This window comes from Epinephelus moara, chromosome 18 (assembly GCF_006386435.1).
Source record: "Epinephelus moara isolate mb chromosome 18, YSFRI_EMoa_1.0, whole genome shotgun sequence".
NCBI lineage: Eukaryota > Metazoa > Chordata > Actinopteri > Perciformes > Serranidae > Epinephelus > Epinephelus moara.
The window spans coordinates 4,960,479-4,987,046 of NC_065523.1; the positions used below are offsets into that span (position 1 = coordinate 4,960,479).

General features: G+C 40.1%; 1 protein-coding gene across 6 annotated transcripts in view; it reads left to right on the plus strand.

Moving 5' to 3' along the window:
• The window catches only part of nbr1b (NBR1 autophagy cargo receptor b), a 52,583-nt gene extending 28,743 nt beyond the window's left edge, over positions 1-23,840 (plus strand). Inside the window, exons 16-23 of one of the 6 annotated variants that reach the window (XM_050068456.1) lie at positions 2,096-2,272; positions 4,001-4,273; positions 7,259-7,469; positions 7,701-7,952; positions 8,488-8,573; positions 10,232-10,310; positions 13,915-14,008; positions 17,262-23,840. In XM_050068456.1, coding sequence (XP_049924413.1) covers positions 2,096-2,272; positions 4,001-4,273; positions 7,259-7,469; positions 7,701-7,952; positions 8,488-8,573; positions 10,232-10,310; positions 13,915-14,008; positions 17,262-17,435 — 1,346 coding nt within the window. In that variant the 3' untranslated portion in view covers positions 17,436-23,840. The remainder of the gene's footprint in view (positions 1-2,095; positions 2,273-4,000; positions 4,274-7,258; positions 7,470-7,700; positions 7,953-8,487; positions 8,574-10,231; positions 10,311-13,914; positions 14,009-17,261) is intronic. The other 5 variants (XM_050068457.1, XM_050068459.1, XM_050068458.1 and 2 more) reach the window with 5 other exon arrangements.
• The last annotated feature ends 2,728 nt before the right edge of the window (positions 23,841-26,568 follow it).

Sequence of the window (26,568 nt, forward strand, 5' to 3'; positions counted from 1 at the left end):
TTAAAAAAAAATATGAGCACCAAATTATAATTCATTCAAATTTACCAGAAAACAAGAGAGAAGGAAAAAGTGGTGGCTGCCTACCTCTGAAGAAGTCTTAAGCCCCATTTCCATCAGGCATTCTGGTATGGTTCAGTTCAATTCAGTACGCATTTTTTCTGTTTCCACTGTGAAAAGTTGTGGATAGTACCAACGGAACCGTTCCTTACTGTCCCCATCCCCTCAGTCACCCCCCTCACCCTACTGCAGTCCGTTGATTGGTCAATAGCAGACAGTCACTCTTGCTCAGGGCTGAGCTGTGGCTGGTTTTATGTGACCTCTGTTCATATCGTGACAAGTCTTACATATATTAGTAAACTGTATGAAATGAAAGGATATTTTGCTGCCTCTCGCAGCAGCTGTAGACTGAGAAAAAAATAAAAAAAACTTCATTCACTGGGCCCACCGCCAGCAACTTTAAAGGTGGAACGTTTACTTGTAATGTTATTCAATGCATGAGGTGAAGAAGTTAATCCATCAGTACACCTTAAATTTCAGTATGACAACTTTGACCATTCCATTAGTTTTTATTCTCTCTTTAGGATGACACACACTTTTAGTAATGAATGGATCCTTTAGCGTTTAAAAATATTTATTAATATCAACCAGATCATGTGAACTCCATATATTCTAATCCTCACTTTGAGAAAATAAGTGTTGTGGAGTGCAGTTCCTGTGGGCTACAGCAACACTAAACCCCTGAGCTTGCCTGAGAAGGACTAAATGCACAAACCCACTATTTTTAAATATCCCATGGAGAGAGACTCTCACTGCAGCCTGTTCTATATTGTTCTGAAAATGTCGGAGTGCAGCCCCGTTCTGTAGATGATAAATGAGGTGCAGACTTCCATCTTAGTCATCAGTGATGAGGAAATACAGTGAGTGCTGGATGGAGCAGTGAGTAACAACAGCCCTGCTTACATTTAAGAGGACTGTTTGCGGTGGAAACGCTTAAAGGACCTAGGGTCTAGGTACCCCGTCTTACTTTTGGCTTCAACAGTACCATACCGAAAGTGATAGGTAGAAATGGGGCTATAAAGTCAGAATGTGTCCATTCCTCGGTTATGTATATTCCTTTAGTCCATGAGGGTCTGCCAATCAACCAAGACAGGTTTTAATAAGAATTAATCAAAGTTGTGAATATTGTATTCAGAGAGTAAAGATTTTGTGTTGTCAGTATGCCTGATTATTAGTATGTATGACTGATTAAGTGAATGGTTTGTAATTGATATGTTATTCCATAACCTTATAGTTATAAAAATAATATTCATACTGGTTTACATAAAGAATTTTGTGGTATTTCCTATCTTTGCTGAGCAAGAGTTATGTGTGAAAGGAATTAACGACCTGTCCCGAATATACTCCAGTTTAGTTCAGTGATTGTAAGCAAATAAAATCTTAGGTTATTAAGTAAAGTTTTACAGTACACTACACACCACTCAAGTGACATTAAAGGTATTGAATGAAGTACTCTATTGGTATCGGTATCAGTAATCCGTATGGCTTTAAGGGTACTGGTATTGGTACTGGTGATGTTATTTTTTAAGTGATACCCAGCTCTACTCAAGACGCAAATATGCTTTATCCTAATGTAAGAAATTAATGAAATCAATAACAATGAATGATTCTGACACATAACACTTCATTATTAAAGTGCAATGATTGTAATTGAATGTCGTTAACAGCTGCTCTGTATCTCTCATATGGAGCGACAGGCATTCAGTGGTGCAGACAAACAAGATGAAATAAAGGGAGAGCATTAAAGGAATCATTTCAGTGTGAAAGAAATAATTTCCATGTTTTCCAAATAAAAGCTGGAATGCACCTTTTCATAACTGACAATCTATCAAATAGGATTCCATGGTTGACAGTAGAGATGGTTTGTGTGTTTGTATTTAGGAATCAGATTACCTGCGATTATACCCATGTACCACTAGGAACTGCTGGTCCTAATGGTCAGCAGCGGTTCTTATTCTACACATGACAAGGAACTGATAAATGAGCTCCCTGGTCTGTTTAGAAGACATAACATTGTCTACCTGTTACTGGTTCTCAGATGTCCCTCATGGGGCGGGATCTGGAGCAGAGGGGGGCGGAGTCCCGGCTCAGGAGGAAGGGGAGGATGACATCAGCGGGACTCAGTTTGTTTGTGAGACTGTGATTCGCTCAATGACTCTGGAGGAGGCCCCGGACCACGCCCCTCTGAGAGGGTCCCGCCCAGGAACAGGTAAAGGTCAGTCAGCAGGGGTTAAGGCCAATTCAGACTTTCCTCATCAGCATGTCTGGGAGGGTCTGCTGTGGTCTGCGTGACAAAACTGTTGTGGTCTGTCCATGTCCGCGAGAGTCCACGCAGACCCCTATGTGGACACCTGTGTGCAGCTTAAAATTTGTTACAAGTCTGAAGTTGTCCTTTTAAAACAGTCCTTTGACCAGTAGAGTTCTGGATGTTTACAGTGTGGGTCTGCATGTTGTTTGCTCTTTTGCACGGGCATGAGGATGCTCGTGCACCCAGGGTGATGCAAGACACAATCCTGTGGTTTGACACTATGCCGCTGATCTACAAGTTGAGGTAATGTGTCAGCAGAGGCAGGAAGATGAAGACTACTAGCAAGTAAACATGGTTTTAAACAAAAAGGTTTTAGGGGTTGAGGAGAAATTGGCTTTGTAAATATTGTATGAGGAAATGAATTTAACACATTTTTTAGGGATACGTTTTTGCTCTGTGGTCCATTAACAGTTGAGCAAGCTTGGTCCTGGCAGGACTTCAGTCAACTTTTCCCTTTTCTGTTATAATTAGCCAGTTATGCTATGTGCTGGGTTTCTTGATGTTGAAGAGAATTTGAAAATGGTTAAAGGACGTAGCTGGTGGACCTGTAAAAGTGACACTCGACACATTGCATTGGTGTCACAATCTTCACAGACAAATTACGTTGTATACACATCTAAAGTTGGCTAATGTCAGCAAAACACTGGTTAACTAGCAAGCAAAGGTATAGCTACGTTAAGAGGACTTAGGGGCCGTACACATGCTGCGTCTTTAACCGCCTGGAAAACGCGAGGTTGGACCTGGGCACTACTCTGTGCCTGCTCTGTGCCAACTTTCAAGGGTGCAGAGGCAGGTTGTGTCTGAGGTTTAAGATTTTCAGCCTCCTTATTTCTGTGGTACTGTTAAAGACATTTGGAAAAGGACAGATGACATATTTTTAAGATAACATTATGACATGCCTTAGTGACTGAAATATGCGGTACTATCATATAGCTGTCCACCTCTGTGAGAGATGATTGGACATTTGGCATGTCTTTAAAAGTTGCCTTTGGCTCTGTTGATCAATTAAATATTCTCCCAATGATGAAGGCTAATTGATGTTGTGATAATCAGTTGAAAAACATTGTGTGTGACATCTATATTCTATTTTTATATTCAGCTCCAGCAGAGGTTTTATGCCTCCATGCCAGCGATAGCCATGGCCTAAGACATTATGTTTTTGGGTTGTCCATCTGTACGTCCATGCCATTCTCTTCAAGGTAATATCTCAAGAACATCATGAGAAAATGTATTCAAATGTGGCACAGACATCCACTTTGATTCAAGGATGGACTGATTAGAATTTGGTGGCCAAATGTGAAAGGTCAAGGTCACTGTGACCTTGTCAGTCACATTCTCGTTAACACAGTATCACAAAAACACCTTGAGAGAATTTCTTCAAATTTGGCACATATGTCTGGTTGAACTTAACGATGAACTTACTTGTTTTTGATGGTCAGAGGTTAAGGTCAGTGTGACGTCACAAAACATATTTTGGCCATAACTCAAGATCAACATCCATGTTTTTGCAGCCTGACATGTTTGCGGAGGTAACTGCGAGGCAATAATTATATTTTCACTCTGCCTGCTGCTGCATGTGAAAGATAAAAGTATTACAGAACAGTATCAAACAGTGGATTTCCTGTTTGCCCCCAGTAGTGCGTCCGGCTGCTCACGGCGGCTCCTCCTCCTCCTGTGTGAAGAGTAAAACAGTGACAACAGAAGAAAGCCCAGACAGCAGCCCCAGCACCTCTGAAAAACCCTTGAAACCACCAGCAATGCTGAAAGCTTCTCTCCTTCCCCCGTTGAAAGTCTCCCTGCCTGCTCCGCTTTCTGTGGCCCTGACCTCAGGACCCGGCCCCAGCTCTGCACCGACCCCTCTCCTTGCTCCGCCCAGGTCCTCCACGCTGCAGGAGCACACAACCAAAGGTGTGTGGTAATATGTTAATACAACATTGTCAACATTGTCAGCAACCAATAGTTGTGCTCTTTCCAGCACCAAACAGGAAGCAGCAAACTAGGTAGGCAGTAAACATGGAGGGGACTCCAGGGGACGCTGCAAAAACTTGAACAAGTCTTAGTAGTGTTTAGGGGGCGTTATCTTTTGTCTTCAGTTTATTTGAAGTAATGATAACTAAATCAGTAAAAGGGGAAATGTTTTTACAGCACTAAAGAAGTGAAAAAACGTTGACTTGTATTTTGCCTTCTCATCTTATTTTAAGCCTTGTTAATTCTGACTACAGACTGATAGTCTCAGTAAGTCTGAGTGAAAGCTGCAGACTCAAGGGTCTTTTACTGAAACAGCGTTCCCCTATGTAAATCACTTTAATGTTAACCTTATTAACAGGTTAATAAGGTTAACAAGGTTATTATGGATATGTGGTCCTTTGTTGAAGTCCATTGTTAAACAGAGTATAGTCAGCTTTTGTGTATTTAGACAACTTAAGTCCATCCTCAGTAATTGTTCAGATATATTACAGATACACATTAACAGGCGCATTTAAGGTTATATCAGATTTGGTCTTTTGTTAAGAATGCATATCAGTTTTAATCAGTTTTTTGTAATTTGTCTGCCGACAATAATCCTGGAACTTTCTTATTCTGATTGCATCACGGAAGACAGACAACTGAAAGTAATGTTAGCCATTACATCCACAGCAATTGATAATGTTAGCTTACCTTTTTATCAATGTCAGAGTGCTGCCTGCATGTTTTCAGATGCTTTGTTGCTGCTCCTTGTGCAATTCTCAGTGGATTGTAAATTAATTTAGTCCATAAATCTTTTTCTTTCAAAAAAGTCAGATGTATTGACTGTATAAAATAATCGACATAGCCACCAATGGATGAAGCCTTATGTTTGGCATTTCAGCTGTCGCCATGTTGGATTTTTTGAGACAGAAGTGCTTTTGATGAGAGGGTGGAGCTGTGGAGGAGCGAGGGGTGGATCTGACCCATGGACTGTAGTGACACTTTGCAGAAAGCCTGTCACTCCAAGTGGCCATGTCCATAAATATGCATAATTTTAAGCCTTAATTAAATGTAAATGGGTCAGTTGTATAAAAATTCAGCCCCTGTATTGTTGTCATGAATGTTGAAATTATTTTACAACAATTTTTTCTAATAATAATTTTTTTTAAATTAATAATTAATTAATTTTTTTTTATATATATTTTTTTGTACCAGGCTGTAAACATGTTAATTTCTGCTGTAAAGTTGAGCATTTTATCATGGTCCATGTGGATTGACTCACTCTTGGAGCCAGTTTCAGGTGGCCATTAAAGGAACTGCAATTTTTGGCACTTCCACGTTGGCTTCATTTTTCAGCCCAGGAGGTTGCTGTTTGTCACATAGCATTACTGACAAAGACAGAACATTACTGAATGTGAGATGCTTCTTATAACATCAGTGCAACAGTTCAAGCGGCCAAATCAACTTTTGAACAAGAGATATTTTGGGAGATAAAACACGACGTACCTGCCTGGAGGAGCGTCAAACTCCACTAACTTCTTTCTTTAGCAACATTAGCTGCTCTGTTTCAACAATGTTCAGCTGAAAAAACGTGCATGCAGGCTGAAATTCAACTGTGCTGTTCTGTCAGGAGATGCCGTGACTTAAACCATCGGTGAGCAAGAAATGATAACGTTACATGTAATTTGTTAAGCTATGAGTAGAGGAAAAAACGTCCGCTAGGCACTAGGCTAATTTATGCAATGTAAACATGCTGAGCTAATAATGAGTGATAAGCAAAAATCAATTGTTTTGTCCATAAAGCTTGACAGTAATTACTGAGCTGAATGGGATACTGTTGTTGGATGATCTTGTTGTTGTGTTTTATGGCTGTTTGGAGAAGTTTTCCTGTAGGGCTTTAAGCCAGATATTCCTGAAGTTTTATGAAAAAGAGGATGGTTTGGTTTAAAATGAAAAGATTTCTTCCAGAAATGTCTCTCTGACAGAAAGCCCTGAAGGTTAACTTATCCCATTTGCTGTTTTATTCGTGTTAATGGAAACAGTTTAAAGTGAACTTTACTGTAGTTCTTAATTATGTGTTGTTTTCATCTTTTATGGCCAAAAGTAAAAAACAAAAAAGCAGAAGGCAGCATCTTCTGTAACAGACTTTGTTAAATGGGCACATCGCCTAATATCGACCCCTGAATCAGATCGAATCGAAATCGTATCGTGGCAGACTTTGTAATATTGGAAAATAAGATATCGTTGTCCAAAGAATCGATATAATATTGTATCATGATGAAACTGGTGATTTACACCCCTAATTATAATGTTCTGCAAAAACTCTTTTCTGGCCATTATTTAGCACCATAACTCAGGAACAGAAGGGGAGACATTTGGTCAGATAATGAATTGGTGACACTAACCTTGGGTGTCCAGCTTGGGTGTCTCATCCATTGTAGATCAGATGTGCTATCAAGTTGAAGATTCGTGAAGCAACCATGATTTTAATTTGTAGCTTTTTTTTGCAGCAACATCCATATTTGAAGCATTGTCACTGTCATGGCTACATGTGAGTCTGGACAGACATGAATGTAAACTGTAACTGCAGCTTGATCAATTGGCGGAGACATACAACCATGAGGTGGTAATTCTAGTTTGGTTCTAGTCTTGTCTTAGACATGTTATTCATCAAGAGGTAATGGCAGGATTTTAGAAAAGCAAAATTATATTGAACTATTCATAATGGCTCACAGTTGAGGACTTCCAGTCCATTGTGTTATGACTGAAGCAGCGACTCATATACTTATTAAATAGGCTGATTGGATCTTTGAACAGCATTTTATAGCCACAATCTTGTCCAAGCAGTTTTAAAAGTTTTAAGAAATTGCAGTGATGCAGAATTTTGATGGTAAATATTCTCTGTATCATCTGTGAAACTTTGTAATTTTGTTGATCCTAACATAGTTGAAGGTGAGGAGTCACACATGGAGAACATCAGTGTGGAGTCCAGGGTGAAGCAGAGAGAGAAAGGTCCAGAGGAGAAGAAGGAGAAAGAAGTAGAGGAGAAGAGAGACGGGACGAGGAGTCGCTCCTCCTCCACCTCCTCAGAGGATTACATCATCATTCTCCCTGACTGCTTTGATACTAGTCGGCCACTGGGGGAGTCCATGTACAGGTATGTGACTCATTGGCTGGGCAGGAACAGCACCTGTCACAGTGCAGTTTCAGTTCAGACGATGGGAATCTGCTGTCAATAAAATCTGTGGTGCCTGCAGAAAACATGGTTACAGGCAAGTAGAATTTATACACAAGACCAATATGGTTTAGATGTATTTTAAAAAATGAATTGAGGACCTCCAACATGGCCACATTCTTTTCAGTTTTCCCACTCTGTGTCCCATTGCAGCTCTGCTTTGTCCCAGCCTGGTGACATCCCAGCTAAGACCCCCACAGATCCAGAAACCCCATCGCTCGACCACCTACACAGTTCCACCACACAGGACGAGTTGGATGAGGCAGATGAAGCTGCAGCAGCTCCAGGGACGGGGGTGTCAGGCACCAGCAGCGCCAACGACATGCTTTGTACGTCTCAGACACTGGATGATGAGCCGCTTACACCTGAAGTGGTAGCACCGCCTACAGCCATCATCACACCAAGGTCAGTATGTTGGATGGGATACAAACCAAGCGACTGCAGGCCTTTATTTGGAACAGGCTTATATTTGAGACATGCCTTTACTTCTAGTTTCCTCTGATTTTTACAAGTCCCTTTTTGATTTACTTCTGATGCAAACTCATCATCTCTATGTTTACCTTTTGTCTTGATAAATTCAGTATAATATAAATAATGCTAATTCCAACAACACAGTTATGTCATATCACCACTCTGCTGCTCTGACACTTGAGACACAGTACTAATTTTTTTCACATATTATTTCCAGTGGCACCAACTTTTTTTTGTTAAGCTACTATCAATGAAACACTGCACTTCCTTTGCAGTTATTTCACGTAAAGGCTTTAGGTGCCTCAAAGGTCATCATCACTCCCATTCTTAGTAGGATTCGAACATGAAGTAGAAGGAGGAAATTTTGAGCTTTACCGACAGTTGTTAAACTAGGTCATTTTATGTGGGTCCCCAGTGTTTGTTGCACTGGTTGTAAATATTTAAAACATGTCTTGCTCTTGTTGTGCAGTCCAGGGAGCAGTGTAGAAACAGATGTTGACCCTGCTGCTGCCGGGCAAGGGGAAGACAGTTCTGAATTGTACCAAACTGAGGATGGTAAGCACATCACTGCATTGCTGCCAATGATATAACAAGACTAAGGGCTGTTTCACACCTAGCTCGTTTAGTCTGGATTTTAAGACTTTTCCCTTTTGATCTAACCAGAATTACTACCACATTGGAATTTTTTACTTTTAATTGTATTTTGTCTTTGTATGTATGTCCGGTTTGTCTTTAACTTTGTATGCTTTTCTGTGTTGACCAGGTCACTCTTGAGAATGAAACTCATTAGCTGTGTTCGAAATCATTCACTCATTCACTACTCCCTTCTCACTATACAGGGAGTTCAATGTAGAGGACTTTAAAGTGAACTCATCTGGAACATGAAAAACACTTTCAGAGACTACTCAGGTTATTTTGTTGGTGTCGTTAATAACGTCATTGCTGTTGCACAACAAACACATATCATATCAATGTTGGCTTAATTCATAACAAATGCTGACATGCATATATGTAATAAATACATTATGTTATAATGTACGTTTATTTTCTCCCAATTAATAAAGAACATTACAAAGTACTTTGTGGCCGTTTGTATTGTTATGCACTGCTCTGCTCCTATTAAACATATTAACATTTTACTGGCAGACAGACAGGAGGACAAAGAGCAGGGGGATTGCAACCTGTCCTAAAAAAACAGTAAAATAAACTTCAAACATATCATCGAAAGTAAAACATGTACAACAGGTAGCAATTGAGTTACTCCCTCTCGTCTGTGTATCTATTTTGTCCGTACCAAACAGTCCGCCCGTTCCTTCAGCGCAATATAGGGCATGATAATTCTCGCTGTACATTCGGACAGCACTACAAAGTGGCGAAGTCATTATATAGTGGACTATATAGTGAGTAGTGAGTGATTTCGAACACACCCTATGTCTCAGTGAGATTACCTGTTTAAATAAAGGTTAAATAAAAATAAAACAGGTTTGAACCCTCTCCCAGACCAAACAGTATAACCCTGGCCCAGATAAAACTGAACCATGGTACAGTTTGTTTCCAGTGTCAAAACTTTTTTTTTTTTTTTTTTTTTTTACGTTCTAGACTTTCAGACCAATTACAGGAAGTTCTGGCAGGCTGTCTGTAGAACTGGAAAAAGGAACAGAATAAACTGCAATAGCACACAAGGAGAGTAGGAGACCAAATGTATAACTGACATTTGGTCCAATGATTTTATAAAGACTCATTTTTTCTTCATTCATTCTAACTATGATAGAAAGCTACCTTTGATATCAACAGCTACCTTTGAATGGACAGCAGACACTCGTCTACAAACCAATCAATTGCAATTATTGTGAGAAACAGCACACGTAGGGGATGACAACAGGACATACACTGTAGATTTGTCATGTATAGTCCTTTAATGCACTTGCATAATTGCAATGTGAAACCAAAACCAATTGCGTCAAATGTAATGTAACAAAAACACAAACTTTGGTTTGGACTTACAGGTGTGAAAAGGCCCTAACAGTCTTCAGCCACACTCGCAGCTTGCAGCACTGAGGCACAGCTGCTTTTAGCATCTTGTAATTTTTGCTGGTATTGACTAAGTGTTTCACAGATGTTGACAGATATAGATGGGAATAAAAATATGTTTTACTTTTTAAACTGGATTGATGTATGAAGGAGTGGAGGATAATGTGACGTTTCTCCCACAGCCTCTGGTCCTGAACAAGCTCCGACAGATGATAATGAAGCTACTGAGGACATAGAGGAGGACAACCCTGAAGACCCCAGGTGTCACAGACACACACACATTCACATTCTCACACACAGTCAAACTCAAACCAGCATATATAGCCTACAAGAGCATCAGCTTGTTGAATAAAGGAAACATCGTTCTGCTGGCTGTATCAAGGCCCTCTAGCCTAAGCTTATTAATTCCATTTCACTCCGTTTAAGTGAAACTCCATTTTCCATTTCCATTTTCATTCGCTTATCTGGGGCCGGGTCGTGGGGGCAGCAGGCTGAGCAAAGCACCCAAGACATCCCTCTCACCAGCGATGCTTGAGCGATGTTTTCAGCTCCTCCTGGGAAACCCCAAGGCATTTCCAGGCCAGATGAGATATGTAATCCCTCCAGCGTGTTCTGGGTATGCCCCAGGGCCTTCTACCAGTGGGATATGCCTGAAACACCTCTGATGGGAGGCACCCAGAGGGCATCCTGATCAGATGCCTGAACCACCTCAGCTGACCCCTCTCGACGTGAAGGGGCAGCGGCTCTACTCCGAGCTCCCTCTGGATGTCTGAGCTCCTCCCCCTATCTCTAAGGCTGAGCCCAGCCACCCTACAGAGGGAACTCACTTCACCTGCTTGTATCTGCGATGTCATTCTTTTGGTCACTACCCTGAGCTCATGACCATAGGTGAGGGTTGGGATGTAGATGAACCAGTAAATGGAAAACTTTGCCTTGCAGCCCAGCACAGCGCCCGCATTTCTGCAGAGTCAGACACTGTGCCAAACTGCCGATCCATCTCATGCTCCATTTTACACTCACTAGTGAACAAGACCCTGGCATACTTGGACTCCCTCACTCTTTCCCAACCCAGAGGGGGCGATCCACTGTTTTAGGGCAGAGAACCATGGCAGTGAAACTGTTTTGCATAAAAACCTGGTCACAACAGAAAATGGTACATGGCAAGATGTTGTTCTAAAAACTTGGTGGTGGCTAGTTAGGGAACTATTGTAGCTGGTAAGCTAAGCACTGATGCATGAGCTAGCTGGCTCATTTTCACAGAGTCACAAAAACTCCAGAACTTCTTTCTGTTTTGTATTGGTCTGTTTACTCTCCTGGCATTTTGTTCTATTATTACTATTATTATTACTTACTATTGTTAATGGTAGGTGGACTGCACTTGTATAGTGCTGTTCTTAGTGTTGCTTTCGTCAACGAAAAGTATGACTAAATATCATCGTCAACGAACCTTTATCACGTGACGAAAACAAGACGAGACACAACGTAAATGGTGGTCATGTGACGATAACTATAATTAAATATATAATGCAATATTGTTGACGAATAAAAACGTGACTAAATGTGGTTTACAAAATAAAACCTCTGCTAAAATGTCTCTTCATTTTCGTTGACCAAAACGAGACGAAACGAAATAACGTTATAATGTTTAATCGCATTATTATTATTATTTGCAGTATTTCTGTTTCCTAGGCTGTGCGTCGCACTGCGCAGACGGATTACAGCCGTGAAGATATACAGTACAACATCACTCACTCTCATGTGATATTGCTTTTATACAACAGTTCAACAACAGCTTAACCCTATGGGCCCGAATGATGCATAGTGCATCCAAATTCACACCTGTTCTTCTCTACTGATTTTCTCCGCGACCGTGCGTCATAGCGAGAAGCCACGCATATCACGTGAAACAGCAGAACTGTAGCTTTCCGACAAGGTCAAGCACTTGTCGGTAGTCCAATGTTTTCACGGTGAAAAAAAATGATAAATTTACACTAAAATTATGTATAACAGAGCTTTCATACAGCTCTGCACACACATTACTCTTGGATGGATTACTCGTGAATGCAGGCTTGCACAGAAATGCCACACATATCACATGAAAGCGCAGGAGCAGAGCTTTCCTACGATACCACACACATCATTGTGACATCCCATCATGCTATAAATCCAGATTAATTGTCTACAAAATAAAAACCTGACGAATTTCTTTACAACCCATTATACAGATCTTGTTATCAGTCANCAGTTCAACAACAGCTTAAACAGCAATGCTGAGTAAGGAAATGTTAATAAAAGGTGATGAAATAAAATATTTAAGTATGTTATGTAGCTCCGCGAAAACAAACATTTCCCCCAGTCCGTTGCCATGCAACGCAGCACACCCGCCAGGAACAAGCTACTTTGTATTTACATTGATCTCCAACTGTGTAACTTCGTCCTGTTCAGCTGATGAAACGTTGGCAAACCTGGATGTTGGCACGGCCGGATTCAGCTTCCACTCTTCCTCATCCTCATCAGTACCTCATCAGATGATCAATTGATAATTCCTGACTGTGTTCGCTTAATTTTTGCTCCTCTCCAGTTTGTCGAGGTCGGCTGATGTTACACAAACACACCTGGAAGTCTGCACAGAAGAGTCCTGGCTTTCCTTTTCCTCGTCCTCTCCTGACAACCTCTCATAATTTAATTCAAATGTAATTTTGGGGAAAATATCCATCTTCTTGGTGTAACGCTATAGTGTCAGTTTGTGTCAATGTAGCGAGTGTGACGGTTGGTTAATTAACGGCTGTATTTATAACACCTGTGAGCGGAGTGATTTTATTGTTACATGTCCCAGTGATGTTATACTCTATATCAGCACTCATGGAATGCCTCTCGTCCAACTCGTCAAATTACTTGGTCGGAACTAACTGTTGTATAAATAAATATATATAGCTCTAACTGGGAGCTAATTTAGAAAAGAAAATTTTGGTTTGGTTATACTATACTAGGTACTTAATTATACTATGTTGACTGGGTATAATAGAATTGCATTACTAAAAAGAGACTAAAATACAATTTTCATTGACTAAATCTAGACTAAAATGTCATGAGTTTTCGTCTACTAAAACGAGACGAAAATAGTCATGGATTATTCTGACTAAAATAAGACTAAAATGCTCAGACTTTTAGTTGACTGAAACTTGACTAGACAAAAAAGAGTATGAACATGACTAAAACTAATAAAAACGAAAATGACAGTTTGACACAAAGATTAGACTAAAACTAAAATTAAAACAGGCCGCTACAAACAACACTAGCTGTTCTAGTCTGCTGACCACTCAAAGCACTTTTACACTACATCACATTCACACACTGGTGACCAAGGCTACCGTACAAAGACCCACCTGCAACTAAGTAACCATTCCCACGCACTTACACACCAATAGAACAGCCATCTGGGAGCAATTTGGGGTTCAGTATCTCACCCAAGGATAATTCAGCATGCAGACTGGAGGAGGACTAGTGGACGATCCGCTCTACCAACTGTTAGCACAATTGTACATGATTTAATTCAAGACTTTTATCTGAGCAAACAAAATAGCTAATGCTTGCCGACGGTCAGGTAGCAAGCTTGTTAGCACTGTTGATGACAATAGCTTAATACGGTTTTTCAGAGAAAGTTTTTTCTGTAAAGACAAAAGTCAAAATTTGTTATTTATTTTCCTTTTTCAAACCTATGTTCTGTGTTGTAATATCAGTAGTAGTCAGTAACGTATTGCATCATGTTTGAAGAGCTTAATAACTATGTAGTTTATGGAAAGTGACACAAGAGGGCAGCACTGAGACACATTTTGGATGTAACCTCTTTATTGTCTCTTCTCAGGCACCCAGGCATCACCAGTGGCCTGGTGAAAGGAGCTCTGTCAGTAGCTGCCTCTGCCTACAAAGCTCTGTTCACTGGACAAGGCCCTACACAGGTCAGCAAGCAGTTTATATCTAACAATCTTATTTCACGCCTCATGTTGTTAGGAAGTTCACGGTTATCTCAAATTACATAAAAGGGGAGATTCCAGCCAAATTTTTCTTGGGTCTGATTCGAGTCCAAGTCCTTCAATATTAGGTGTTTGCCAATATCAAGGCTAAACCTATATTTTTATGATGCAACATTTTCCTATTTCTGTAAATTATGGATAAGGTCTGCGATCACCAGAAAAAATGTTGGCATTGTACATTTTAGCAAACCACTAATAAGTTGCATTTGTAAAGTATTACATAGCAGATACATTGAAATTTAAGGTTTCAACAACACCAGCTAAACGTGTGGTTAGGTTTAGGCACAAAACCATATGGTTATGGTTAAGAAAAGATCATGTTTTGGCTTTAAAAACCTGGTTTTGGGGGCACAATCTCGTATTCTAAACAAGAGATAATTGCTGGTGTAAGTAAACAAATATGAAATTGGTCCACCGCTATCATCTAAAATGGAACAAATGAAATAATATTTGTAGAGCATTTGTTTTCATCTACGTCAAATAACGTTACACACACGACAAATGCTTCAGCATGTTGGTAGTAGGGCTGCACGATACTGGGAAAAATTGACATTGCGATTTTTTTGCCCCCAGTGATGTATATTGCGATTTATATTTTTTTTTAAGGGTGCATTATTTTCCACCAGATGTCTTCAGTAGCTCTACTTGGTGAGAATTAATCATTCTGGAATTATTAAGGTGATATTGCTTTGAATGCAACAGCATAAAATGTGCTGAAAATAGGCATTTGTTCAGTGAAACCACCATCTCTTTCAGAGTTTCCCCTATATGCAGTGGCGCACAGCCACTGCTGAAATATGACAGCTGCTGCTGATGATTTTTTTTTTTTTTTTTTTAGTAACTACTACTATATTATTTGGCACTACAGAAGCTTCATATCCAGGTCAATTCACACACCTGTGAGAGAGGAGAGGGCTCCCTCTTATCTCTTCATAAACTAAAGTTATATTAATTTGCACGAGGGACGCTTCATATAATAATATAACAACATGCTGTTTATCGTGTTATACGGTGAAACGTTTCACCTTATAACGTGATGACACGATGGCATGTCATTTCTGTCTCTCTGTATCGCACACTGCGGAGTTCGGCCCCGATGTGCGCATGCACACACACACACACACACACACACACACACACACACACACACACACACACACACACACACAGACACACAAACAAACACGCGCGCGCGCGCGCACACACACACACACACACACACACACACACACACACACACACACACACACACACACACAGGTGAGCACACTAGAGCGCGACTCGGGCCGCATTTTCTCGAGTCCGAGACAATTATAACCGAGCCTGGCCCGAACCTACAGCACGGCACTTCAAACACAGTGTATGGAGCGGAGCCGGTGTTGCCTTCAGGCGTTGTCACGTAGCCTAAATAACAAATTCCAGCACTTGAATAGGCCGTTTATTCTTTATTCCACTAAATTAGACATCTCTTGTTGGTCAGTCATTAAAACGGAAGCGAGTTTTACGCGCATCACTCTGCAATTTAAGCAGAGTGATGCAAGCCACATCGCAAGCCCCGGGATGTAAATATTGCACACGTGCTTCGTGATGGCGATGCTTAAAACATATACTATCGTTCAGGCCTAGTTGGTGGTGTTTCCGCCCTTGCATGTAATTACAGTGCTGCATAAATTGCACGTCGCGCTGTTAGAGTATTTTTGGTGAATTGAAGCCACGCTTTGGACCGCTTCTGTGTCACCGCCATTACGTCTTCTTTGTTGTTGAACGTGCTGCTGACTAACGAGCGTGACGTGCGTCATCGACGTAAAGATTCGGCGTAATGAAAAGAATCGATAAGGGATAAGCATTAAGGCTAATGATGTCGATGAATTGAACCAGATGGAACCAGTCCTTAACAGGAACCAGTTCATGATTCCCATCCCTATTTCTCTTACAAGTGTTTCTAATGCCTTTTGCAAAAATCCACCATGGCTGAAAACTGTCAAACTGTCAAACTGGGCAGCGCTGATCAAATATAAATCAAGATTCTGTCACTGCATTGCCTATTTCTCACCTCAAATGTTTTTGGAAACATATTTTAGTGACTGTTTAACTGTAAAATGAGAACGTTTGTGATCCGGAAAACCATGACATGAAAACAGTCAAGTTGAAACTAAGCACTGTCCACTGGCCAGAGCAAAACTTTCATATTTTACAGCTAAGCAGTACACTAAAATATGTTTCTCATCTGATTGGTTGTTTACTTAAGCCGCAGTGGATACTTGCAAATGCCATTAGGAGCACTACAGTAGGGCTGGGTATCGCCACTGACTTCCTGAAACGATTCGATTCCGATTCAAGGGGTCCCGATTCGATCCGATATCGTTTCGACTTGTGATTTTTCAGTAACAATACCAATTTTTGCTAGTATGTGAAAGAGATTCTCAGAGAACTAATAGTATAACATTTACAAGAAATTATTTTTTAAAAGAATAAATTCACAACAGGATTAAAACTGAATACTTTATAACTAAATGTTTCTAGAGCAGCAACAGTAATATTAAAACAGTAAAGTCACAATATAAACTCACGATATAATGTCACTGGAAACAAAATGAAAATGTTAATAAAATAAATCATATTCCTGAAATCACAATACTGAGTGAAGTTTAGAAAGAATAAGGAACACAGACATCAGTCAGTATCAGTCCTGCTGTCCTCTCTGCCCCTCCCTCCGCGGCTGAGGAGACTCACTGCCTGCAGGTCACATGAAGCTAAACCATTTTAACAGCTGCTGTTGTTTCAGTTTGTTAGTAACAATTTGCTATGAGATGGAAAGCGCTGTGTGCTTGTTTATAACATCATAATAGTGGTGATGAGAGACTGTGGACAGAGCAGACTGAACTTTTCTCCAAAAGGTTACCTGTTGCTGATCAGCTGTATTGATAAAGTATTGGCTTTTTCCTCGAGGAGGTTTTATTGCACTCACAGTAACAAGCGTAGTTGTCATCAGCTCAAGTTATCTTCACCTCTCTGGCATGTCTACCCAGACCCAGGCGTGTTGCTATGATTGGACAGGCACTCTGTAGGGGAGGGAGTTAGTAAATGGTCACTTGTTAACTTGGTCTGTTTATGTGTTGTTGGGACACTTGGTTTTATATCAGATTTCATGGACTGATAAGATCTTCTTTCTACACAGCCTCCAGTGGATTCTTCCACCCAGGACACCATGATGGCTGTGCTGGTGGAGATGGGTTTCGGTGACCGGCCGCTTAACCAAAGGCTGCTGAAGAAATACAACTACAACCTGCTGGACGTGGTCAACGAGCTCGTTCAGATGACTGACAATGACTGGTACTCTACACGCTACTGACAAGACAGAGAGGAAGAAGTGTAGGAGGAAGAGAGAAGGAGAGGAGGAAAGACTGGAAGAGAGGAGTTCAGTTCTGCTCATCTACCTTTTTGCCTTCCTCCTTTTGCCCATCTCTTGTATAATTGGAACAGTTGGATGGAGATCAGTCTACTCTATGACCATATAAGAAGACATTCCAGCAAACACTCTGGGATCAAACACCCACTGTCTGTAGTATTACTTTCAGCTTAGGCCTTGATAGTGGCAGGGCAGCTGCTTTGCATAGGAATTTAAGAGAGATAAAGAAAGAGACACATTCTTTAAGTCTCAGAGGAGCTATGTGTAGCATTTAGCATTTCCTAAAGTTTAGACCACATATCCCATGAGTCCAACCTCAGCCTACAAAGAGGGCCTTGCTCCATTTTTTGAAAAGCAAGGAGAAATATAAAAGGTGTCAGTAACAGCAAATATTTATTTTAATGTGACACAGTATGCTAATGTTAAGTTGTGTTACCATCAATTCCTGAACAGTTTCATTTCTATGCTGGAAAGTAATGTAACATAATTTACAGTTTGTGTAAGATGCAGCTTTGTGGCTAGCAGAGGTAAGTATTCCCACATCAAAATAATCATGGCTATGACTTGTTAGTGTTGAAATGCTACACATAGCACGTTCCTGCTTTGCTCTTTTACCTGGGACACTGATGAAGTACAGAGCAGTGAGATAATATACACATCCCAGTTAGTACCATAGCGGGGAGATCCACATCATAGATCACTGTGGTACAGTACCACTTAGTCAGAGCATGTGTTCACATGCTAGTCAGTTACACATTGAAAATCCACATTGAAGTAAAGGTGTGCTATTGCCATACACCAGACAGCTCGGAGCACTGATATACTTCCTTTTAGCTACGTGTTTGTGTGAGCATGATGGTTCCTTTGGCATGTTGTTTGTATGCATCCTCAGAAATGACCGTTGCACATTCCCCAAGATGTAGCTAAGCTAAGAGAATCTAATAGAGGTAGTCATTGCTATTTCTGCAATGGCCTTGACATTCAAAAAAATAGTAAACTTGTGGAGTATCGCCATGTAATGTTTACATTGTGCAAAATCCAGAGTTGAAGATTTTATAGTGTTGGCCAAGGACAATCTGGACCTATGCTGATGTAGTGTTCAGGTAACAAATAGCCTGGGTCTGGGTAGCAGAACTCTAGGCCCAGGTTTGGACTCAGGTTGGATTTGGTTATTTTAAAATGTGCCAATTAACTGAATTCATTTTTGTCACACGGTAGATACTGTATGCAAGTCAAAGAGATTAGTTTGGCAAGGTAAGCATCAGTTCATAACTTGGGTCAAATTTGGCAGTACCAGTTGTCTCTGTCGGGTCTGGACTTGAAAAGCCTGTTTACACCTGGTATCAGCATGTGTTTCAGCGATCTGAACACAAGTGAACAACCAAGACACATTGCTTTTCACACATGTTCATCATGCGTCTCCAGCTGACCACTTGTGTTCAGATTTCGTTACTTCCTACGACACTTCTGCTAGAAGGTCAAACGGCCCTGTGCACAGTTACTATATCCACACTCTTGCTAACTGCTCATTAGCATTCTCACTAGTCACCTTAGCGGTTGTGAAGGTACAGCTGGACATACCGCTATCAGCAGAATTCAAGACATCTCCTTCCACTGGGCAAATTGATGGATGGTCATGCAAAAATTCGTCCAACTGGTCCTTAAATTGACAAGTTAGAGAGTGTTAGCGTGTTGACACCAGACCAACCACCACGTCGTGCATTGATGATGTAGTCTGAACGGCTAACCATGACATTCTTACCCTAACCAGTCCCGCTCTTCAGGCCTAAACCTAACCAACCCAACCAATGATGGCAACAAGGAGTACTAACTAATCAGAGAGAGATAGTGTGGTTGGCAATGCCTTTGCTTTCTGAGGAAACGCATATTCGTGTAGGGGATGCATCAGATGCGTTAGCGTTTACACTAGAAAAGATTTGTAGTCAAATGCATCCCAGAGTGGTTTGAGTGATCTGATCACAGTGCATCCTGGTGGTTGTTTACACCTGTATTTAGTGCTGTCCACTTGTGATCGGATCACCCAAGATGCATGTCAATACCAGGTATAAACAGGTAAACTAATGCAGGTATGAGTCGGATTTAGATCTCCGCTTTAGGCCTGTGAGGTACTACTCAATGTTCCCCTTTGAGGATATTCTTTTTAATCATCTAGGCTAGGGTTGGGGGACAATAGAATATACACTATGAGTTGATAAATTTAACAGAGGGAACTTTATGTCTCCTGTTGTGCCAGGCTTGTTTTTGCAGGCAGCGTTGCAAATCAATGAGCTGGACTGTTTAGTGACAGTATTATACCCCTTTGCCACCAAAATTAGAACGTGTACGCAGGTTTTTTTCTAATAAAATAGACGATAGACTCTATTGCCAGTTGACCAGAGCTATATATATGACTCTGCAGCAGACGAGCATGCCTTTCTTTTAGTGGTGTGTTACATTTGACATCATGGGCAGGCTGGAAAACAGGTTAGTAAACTGAAGAAAGCAGCAAGGAGGCCTGTGAAAACTCTACGGGGTTAATTCTTTTTAGTTATATTTTACTTATTTGGTGTCTCTTTCAAACTTGGTGCAGACTAATTTGGATTGATGTTTGAGCACTGCTTGGACAGAGATGGGCAGTATTTTGTGGTGGCATGTCATTGCATCTCACCAGTAATGGTGCTAAAATTAAGACGTTCACCCAAGTGTTGAATTTCCATCAGTGCTGATTGGAGCCAGAACCGATAAATACCCGTGACTGCAGAGTAATTTGATCTGTGTGTAAATGGCAATTGTAACCTTTCCTGTTACATACAAAAGTCAGATGTTGGCTGGTGTTAGTGTTTTTTGTGCAGTGGGAAAGGGGCTTTAGATTTTTGTGTGATGTGACTTTTGATTATGTGAGCAGTTAGAAAATACCTTCATTTGTCATGTATTAATTTACTAGATCGGCCCAAATCAGACATTCCAATCTGGTTATTTTATCCTTAAACAATTTGTCAATTGATTTTCCAGAAATGTTATTGGAAAATCCACCTACTCATGAAGTATATCTATATTGTGATGTAGAATTATATTTACCCCTGGTATTGTACACAGGCAAGTATGTGATTAATTCTGCCTTATTTGTGTTGGAGACATTTGTCTATACATTCATGTTGGTAAAAAGCAAGTATATCATGATACTCAGAGCCTGGAACAAAGTGATTCTCTGTGCTCATTTAGGTTCAAGTATTGTAGAGTATGGCTGCATTCTTCTTAATATGATCATTTTATAAATTATGCCTATATCACTGGAGGGTTTTCACACACCTCTCACTGTACTGTATGCATAATCTACTGACAATGAGTAGATGACTACTGAAAGTAGAAAAAAACATTCCCCAATGAACTTTGGAATTTGGAGAGAGTGTTTGCACTTAAAAGCTTACAGGACACAGGGACCATTCAGTCAACATCAACTGTTTTTTTCCAGTATTGACTTTGCCCTCTTACACACATTCCCTGGACCTGTTTATTGTCTTAAACATGTTAGCTAGCTCTCACAATAAAGATCCTCTGTTTTCCATGAATCTCCTGGTCAGAGTAAAGGTCTCAGAATGCTTCAAAGGAACTAGTTTGTACGATCTGTTGTCCTTCTCATTCTGAATGGCCATACTTAAAGGCAGGGTGAAAAGTCTGCTCTCAGAGTCTCCTTCAAGTCTAGTGCTTAGGAAGCAGGATGACATCAGCAGAATTTTCTGAATGAGTTACCTGTCAGTCAATATGACTTCATCTACAGCTTTTGGTTAATTTGTACCAAGCCAGTTCATAAAACATGAAACAGACCAGAAATAAGAGCTCCAGTAGGTCTGTTTTCCCCCTTGGTACAGACTATAGATTGTATAAAATAATGGACATAGCCGCCATTTCGTCACCCATTGATTTGTGCACTCCAGTTTTGAAGCCTCGAGTCGGGCATTTTGACCATCGCCATCTTAGTTTTTTGGAGCCAAAAGTGACGATACTTTGACAAGGGGTGGAGCCTACTTTAACGTTAGCTGCTAACTTGGTTAGCGCAGTGCGTTTACAGCTACAGTTAACGGTGATAATGCTAATGCTAAATTTTACCAGCGAAAAACAGGATTCAAACCATTCAACCAATTGTTCTTACCAGAAGAATCGAATATCCAACTCCTTAAAGGGTCTTTTAGTACAACAAAATGCTGAACAAGACTTTTTTTTAGGTGATGAAATGTTACTTTCATGAACCGAAAACACAGTTAATAGCGACAGCTACGGCTACAACTATCCTTTGTGAATCTGGGGTTACACCATGGAGACATTTCTAACCAGCATTATCATTGTGATAGCAACTTTTCAATGGATGGCACCCACTTGTCACTGAAAGCAGCCACGCCCTTAATTATGCATAACTTTAAGCCTTAATTACATTTTCAAAGGTGAGTTAAATAAAGACTTATCTGCGTGTAGTTGTCATGAATGGGAAATTTAGCTAGAGAGACCAAAACTGTTTTTGTACCAGGCTGTAAACATGTTTATTTCTGCTGTTAAGTTGGGCATTTTAATATGAGGGCCTATGGAGAGTGACTCGCTTTTGGAGCCAACCCTTAGTGGCCATTCAAGGAACTGCAATTTCTGGTATTTCCATGTTGGCTTAATTTTTCAGCCCTGAAGTTTGTCACTTGGTCCAAACCAAATAAACCAAACCACAGTAATGAAAGCAATCCTAGATGATGTAACAAACTCTTCCTTTGAAGTGTACTGAGGTTAAAAATATTAAAAATGAAGACTATCCCTGGATTTTGTTCACTGTATTTCTCTTTTAACATCACGTGTGACACAGATCTTTACAAATCAGTCAGAGAGAAATGGCTGCTTTAAAGTGACTGTATTTATCTGAGTCAGATGGGGTGATGACCTCAGATAGGATCCAGCTACGCTGAGTTGAATCCACTCAGCAAAGCTCACGTGTCCTTATATAATTTTGTACACCTGTCATCTGTCTTGTGCTTCTTAAAGTGGTCTGGTGTGGGGGCTAATACTCCTAATGGACATGTGCTTCTTTTGGTAGAGTATGTACAGTTACAGTGAGGTCATTCCATCTTAAACTGGAATCAAACAGTGTGTAACAATGTGAAAATGTGTTTGTTTTTTTCCCTTCACATATGTATGAATATATACAAAAGCTCCTAGTTGGAAGCAATGACTATCAGTTGACTTTATTAGTTTAAGTTAAGATTGTTTAAGGTGCTTTAGCTTCGAATGCTTGAAGACTGTTTGGTGATGATGTTGTACTTATAGGCTTACTGTGTGGTGGTTGAATTTGCTCTGCTGTATGTGTGTGTTAGGTGTTTTTCCTTTGGGAAAAAAAAAGTTACCAGATTGATTGAGGATCATCTGTCTGTTTGCCATTAGGGCAAAGACTTGAAGGACTTAGGTTTGGAGTTGAAGACATGATTTAAAAAAACAGTACTTGTAGGATTATGATTAATTTTGTGTATATGTAATACATAAATGAGTGGTCCAAAAAATATGTTAATTCTGCATTTTATTTTATTTTATTTTTTTTATTATATTATTTTTTTGCCAGGCTGCAAAGTCAAATAAAAGTCACTGTAATCCATAGACACAAATTCTACAATGAAGTTTAAAGGAATAATTTGATATTTTGTTAAAGTTGCTCATTTGCTTTCCTGCCAAGAGTTACGTGTGCAGCAGGAACAATGAAAAAATACCTATCCCTAATTTGATCATGTCTTGGTGACAAGTGTTTTAAAAGGAAATATGGCAATGACACATTTTATATGTTTTTTGTTTTAGTTTTTTTTCCATTTTGTTGTTTGCTTTTTGGAGGTGTCCTTTTAGTTCATCTCCTGCTACATATACACAGTTCCTGTAGTAAACTCATATCCATCATAGTTTACACGAACTTCTCATCATGTATTCCAGGATTTAGTGTACATTTTGCATCATCTACACTCAACCGAATCTCGCCACAGTCCCTTTAAAAGACATACTGTTCCCCTGTGCGTAATCAATGAAACCCTGCTGCACATGTCTAATCCAAACTCCTACATGGTGAGATGGAACCTGGCTGAAATGTGCACTCAATGAAGGTGGAGTGTTTCACATACTGTACTGTATGTCATTTTGCTTTAAATTGACATGTATGTGTTCCATAAGGGACGGTCAGGTGAAATATTTTCATATCGGGGTATGAATACAAGTGAAGTATTTATAGAGGAAGAGAAAAGCTGGGTAGTTTGAGCTTTTTTTTCTGTGTTGCACTTTATGAACATGGTTATGATGTACAAATAGTCTGTCTCCAATTAAAGTCATTACACTAATGAGGGATTCCTGAGTCATTTTCCTTTGTAGTGGTATGAAGACATAACACTGTCTGCTAAAGGACAAGCATGGTTCTCAATAGGAAGCACAGTCCCAATGAGGACATGGGGTCACCAGCTTTACATACTGTGTAACACTCAGTCCAGTGACCAGAAGAGCATGTTGGCATTGTACATTTCTGCAAACCACGAATATGTTACATGTGTATGTTTCATATGTATCATATCAATGTTTCTAAAGTAACATAGTATATGAGCTGACTTTGTCATCTGGAGGTTGAGGGGATGGTGGATGAAGTGACATCTAGACAAGACACCTGTCAAGTCGCAAACCACTATTGAAGGCCAACAAAATATAATACTGGTTGTGATTTAAGGAGGCATTGCTGTGTTTCCAGCAGCTTTTAATGCACCAAAAATGGATGTTTAGTAGCAACCCATTGGCATTTTTCCAGCAGGGATAGTGCAACAAAAATCTTTTTCTTTTTACTGAGACATCACTGCTTTTCCAGTGGGGATTGTGCCCCCAAAACTGGGTATTTGAAGCCAAATAATGATCTTTTCCTTACCATAACCAAGTGGTTTTTGTGCCTAAACCTAATCATGTTACCAGAGAATTGTTGAAATGCAAAGTTCAGACATATTCACAACATAACTTAAAAATGTAACATATTTGTGGTTTGCAGAAACGTATAGAATGCCAATGTTTTTGTTCTGGCAACTGAGTTGTAAGACTTAATGTTGCATCTGATTCAAGAAATTTTGATATATTTCTAACTGGATAATAAATCCCTTTTTATTATCCACTATCAGGCCAAAATTATGTAGACACCCTTGTCTATATACTGTAGTGCGCTTTTGCTCTGGGGCTTAACAGTAGAAAATTGTCCATTAAATCCCAGCCCATATTGCAAGGATAAAACATGCAAAAGAATAACAATTTGAGGTAGCACTCAGTGGCATCATAACAGACATAACTCCCAGGGGCTCTAACATGGGAAGGGCTTTAAGAAGCCTGGAATTAAAAGTTTGTTTTTATTTTCAGCTTTTAAAATTCATCTTATGAATGTCATATGAAACTAGTTGTATAAACAGTTCATTACAAATTATTCCAGTAACCACGAAAGTTGCATAGATGCAGTCGGTATTTTTAGAATGCCAAAAAAGGTGACATATTTTTATTCCAAGGGGAAAATCAAAGCATTTACTACCACGCTGAAGAGTTGCTGTGTAGCTTTGTGCACGTAAAATAAATTTAAAAATCCAGAGTTAAAAGGTATTTCTCAACATGTTACTTTCCCATGTTTAAGTGTTTATGTGATTAATGGAAACAACATTTTTTGACATTGGTCCAGTACTGAGCAGTCAGGCTGCAATGTAAAACACAAGTGCCTGTTTTTGCCACAGACATGCTAAGATTAATGTCTGACAAGATTGTGGAAAGGATCCATACAGAAACAAACTTTTTTGTTGAAGAGAAAGATCCTTTTTGTTTAAAGAGAAACAGTCCCATAATCACTAATCACTATGGCAACACACCAGACATCTAAATAAACAGTAATTTTATCATTGTAACACATGCTTCATTCAAAGTCGATAGAAACAAAATAAAACTCACAGAAACCATCCTAGTTTGTTTTTCTGTTTGTCTGTTTTGATTCGCACAGTTAGATGTGAAAATTTGCTGGCTCTATTCACACTACAGTTACTGTTTATGTACACAGTGTCTGGTGGGTTTGGCGATAGTGATTTTGGGGCTGTTTCTGGATAAACACAAGGGATCTAGTGCTTTATCCCAACGGTATTAAATTGTTTAGCCACTAGAAAAAGTTGAGAGCCTCCAAGGACCTGTAGTTGTTCGGGGTTTGCAATTCCCTACGTGATAACATTATAGCACATCGTCAAAATGTAGGCTAATGGTGTTTAGTATGATAGTGCTGCTCTACTGTCTTGAAACATGTATAGAATTCAGTAAAACAGGATGCTAGTCTATTACATCATAGAGTCATAGGGTACTGACATTAGGGTAAATTTACTCATATCTTTTGTAAATGTAATAGTGTTCACACCCATGATTCGAGATGAGATGAAACCACTTTAGAATGTAAAAAGAAAAGCTGCAGTGGTGTGAACTGGCCGGTCTGAGCTCGACTCAAGCTGGCCGATGTCACCTGCAAATCAGCTGGTTAAGTCACTGGCCGCTGGTTTAAGAACGTAAAGCATGTCACCTGTTTCAACAGCCAATCGGCCTGTGGTGGAGTCACCAGTCAAGTCAAAATGACCGCAGATGGCGTGTTCGCTTGCTGCAGCAGGTGCTCCAGTGTCAAACGCTGGGTTGCTGCTGCTGCTGCTCGTTGTTTCTCGCCATTTCATCACGACCACAAATGCAACTGTGGCCAGTATCTCACTATTACTATGTTCATTCATATTTTAAGAAGCTACAACATATAGAGAGCCACAAAATAAGCTTGAAAAGCTGGAAATCAGAACGGAAGTACAGAGAGTTGTTGCATAGATATGATACACTGTCTCATCCACCCAGATAGCAAAACCTTTTGGCTTCTGTTTGGCCCAAATTTGGCTTGTCATTTTGGCAAGGTTATGGCTGGGCTTCTGGGCCCTAAAAAGCCCAAATTAGGCAAGCCAAAATCACACCAAAAGGGAGCCAAACTTCACCCAAAACTAATTGTGGACTTCCAAAATATAGCCATAATTGTCCCAGAAGAGCC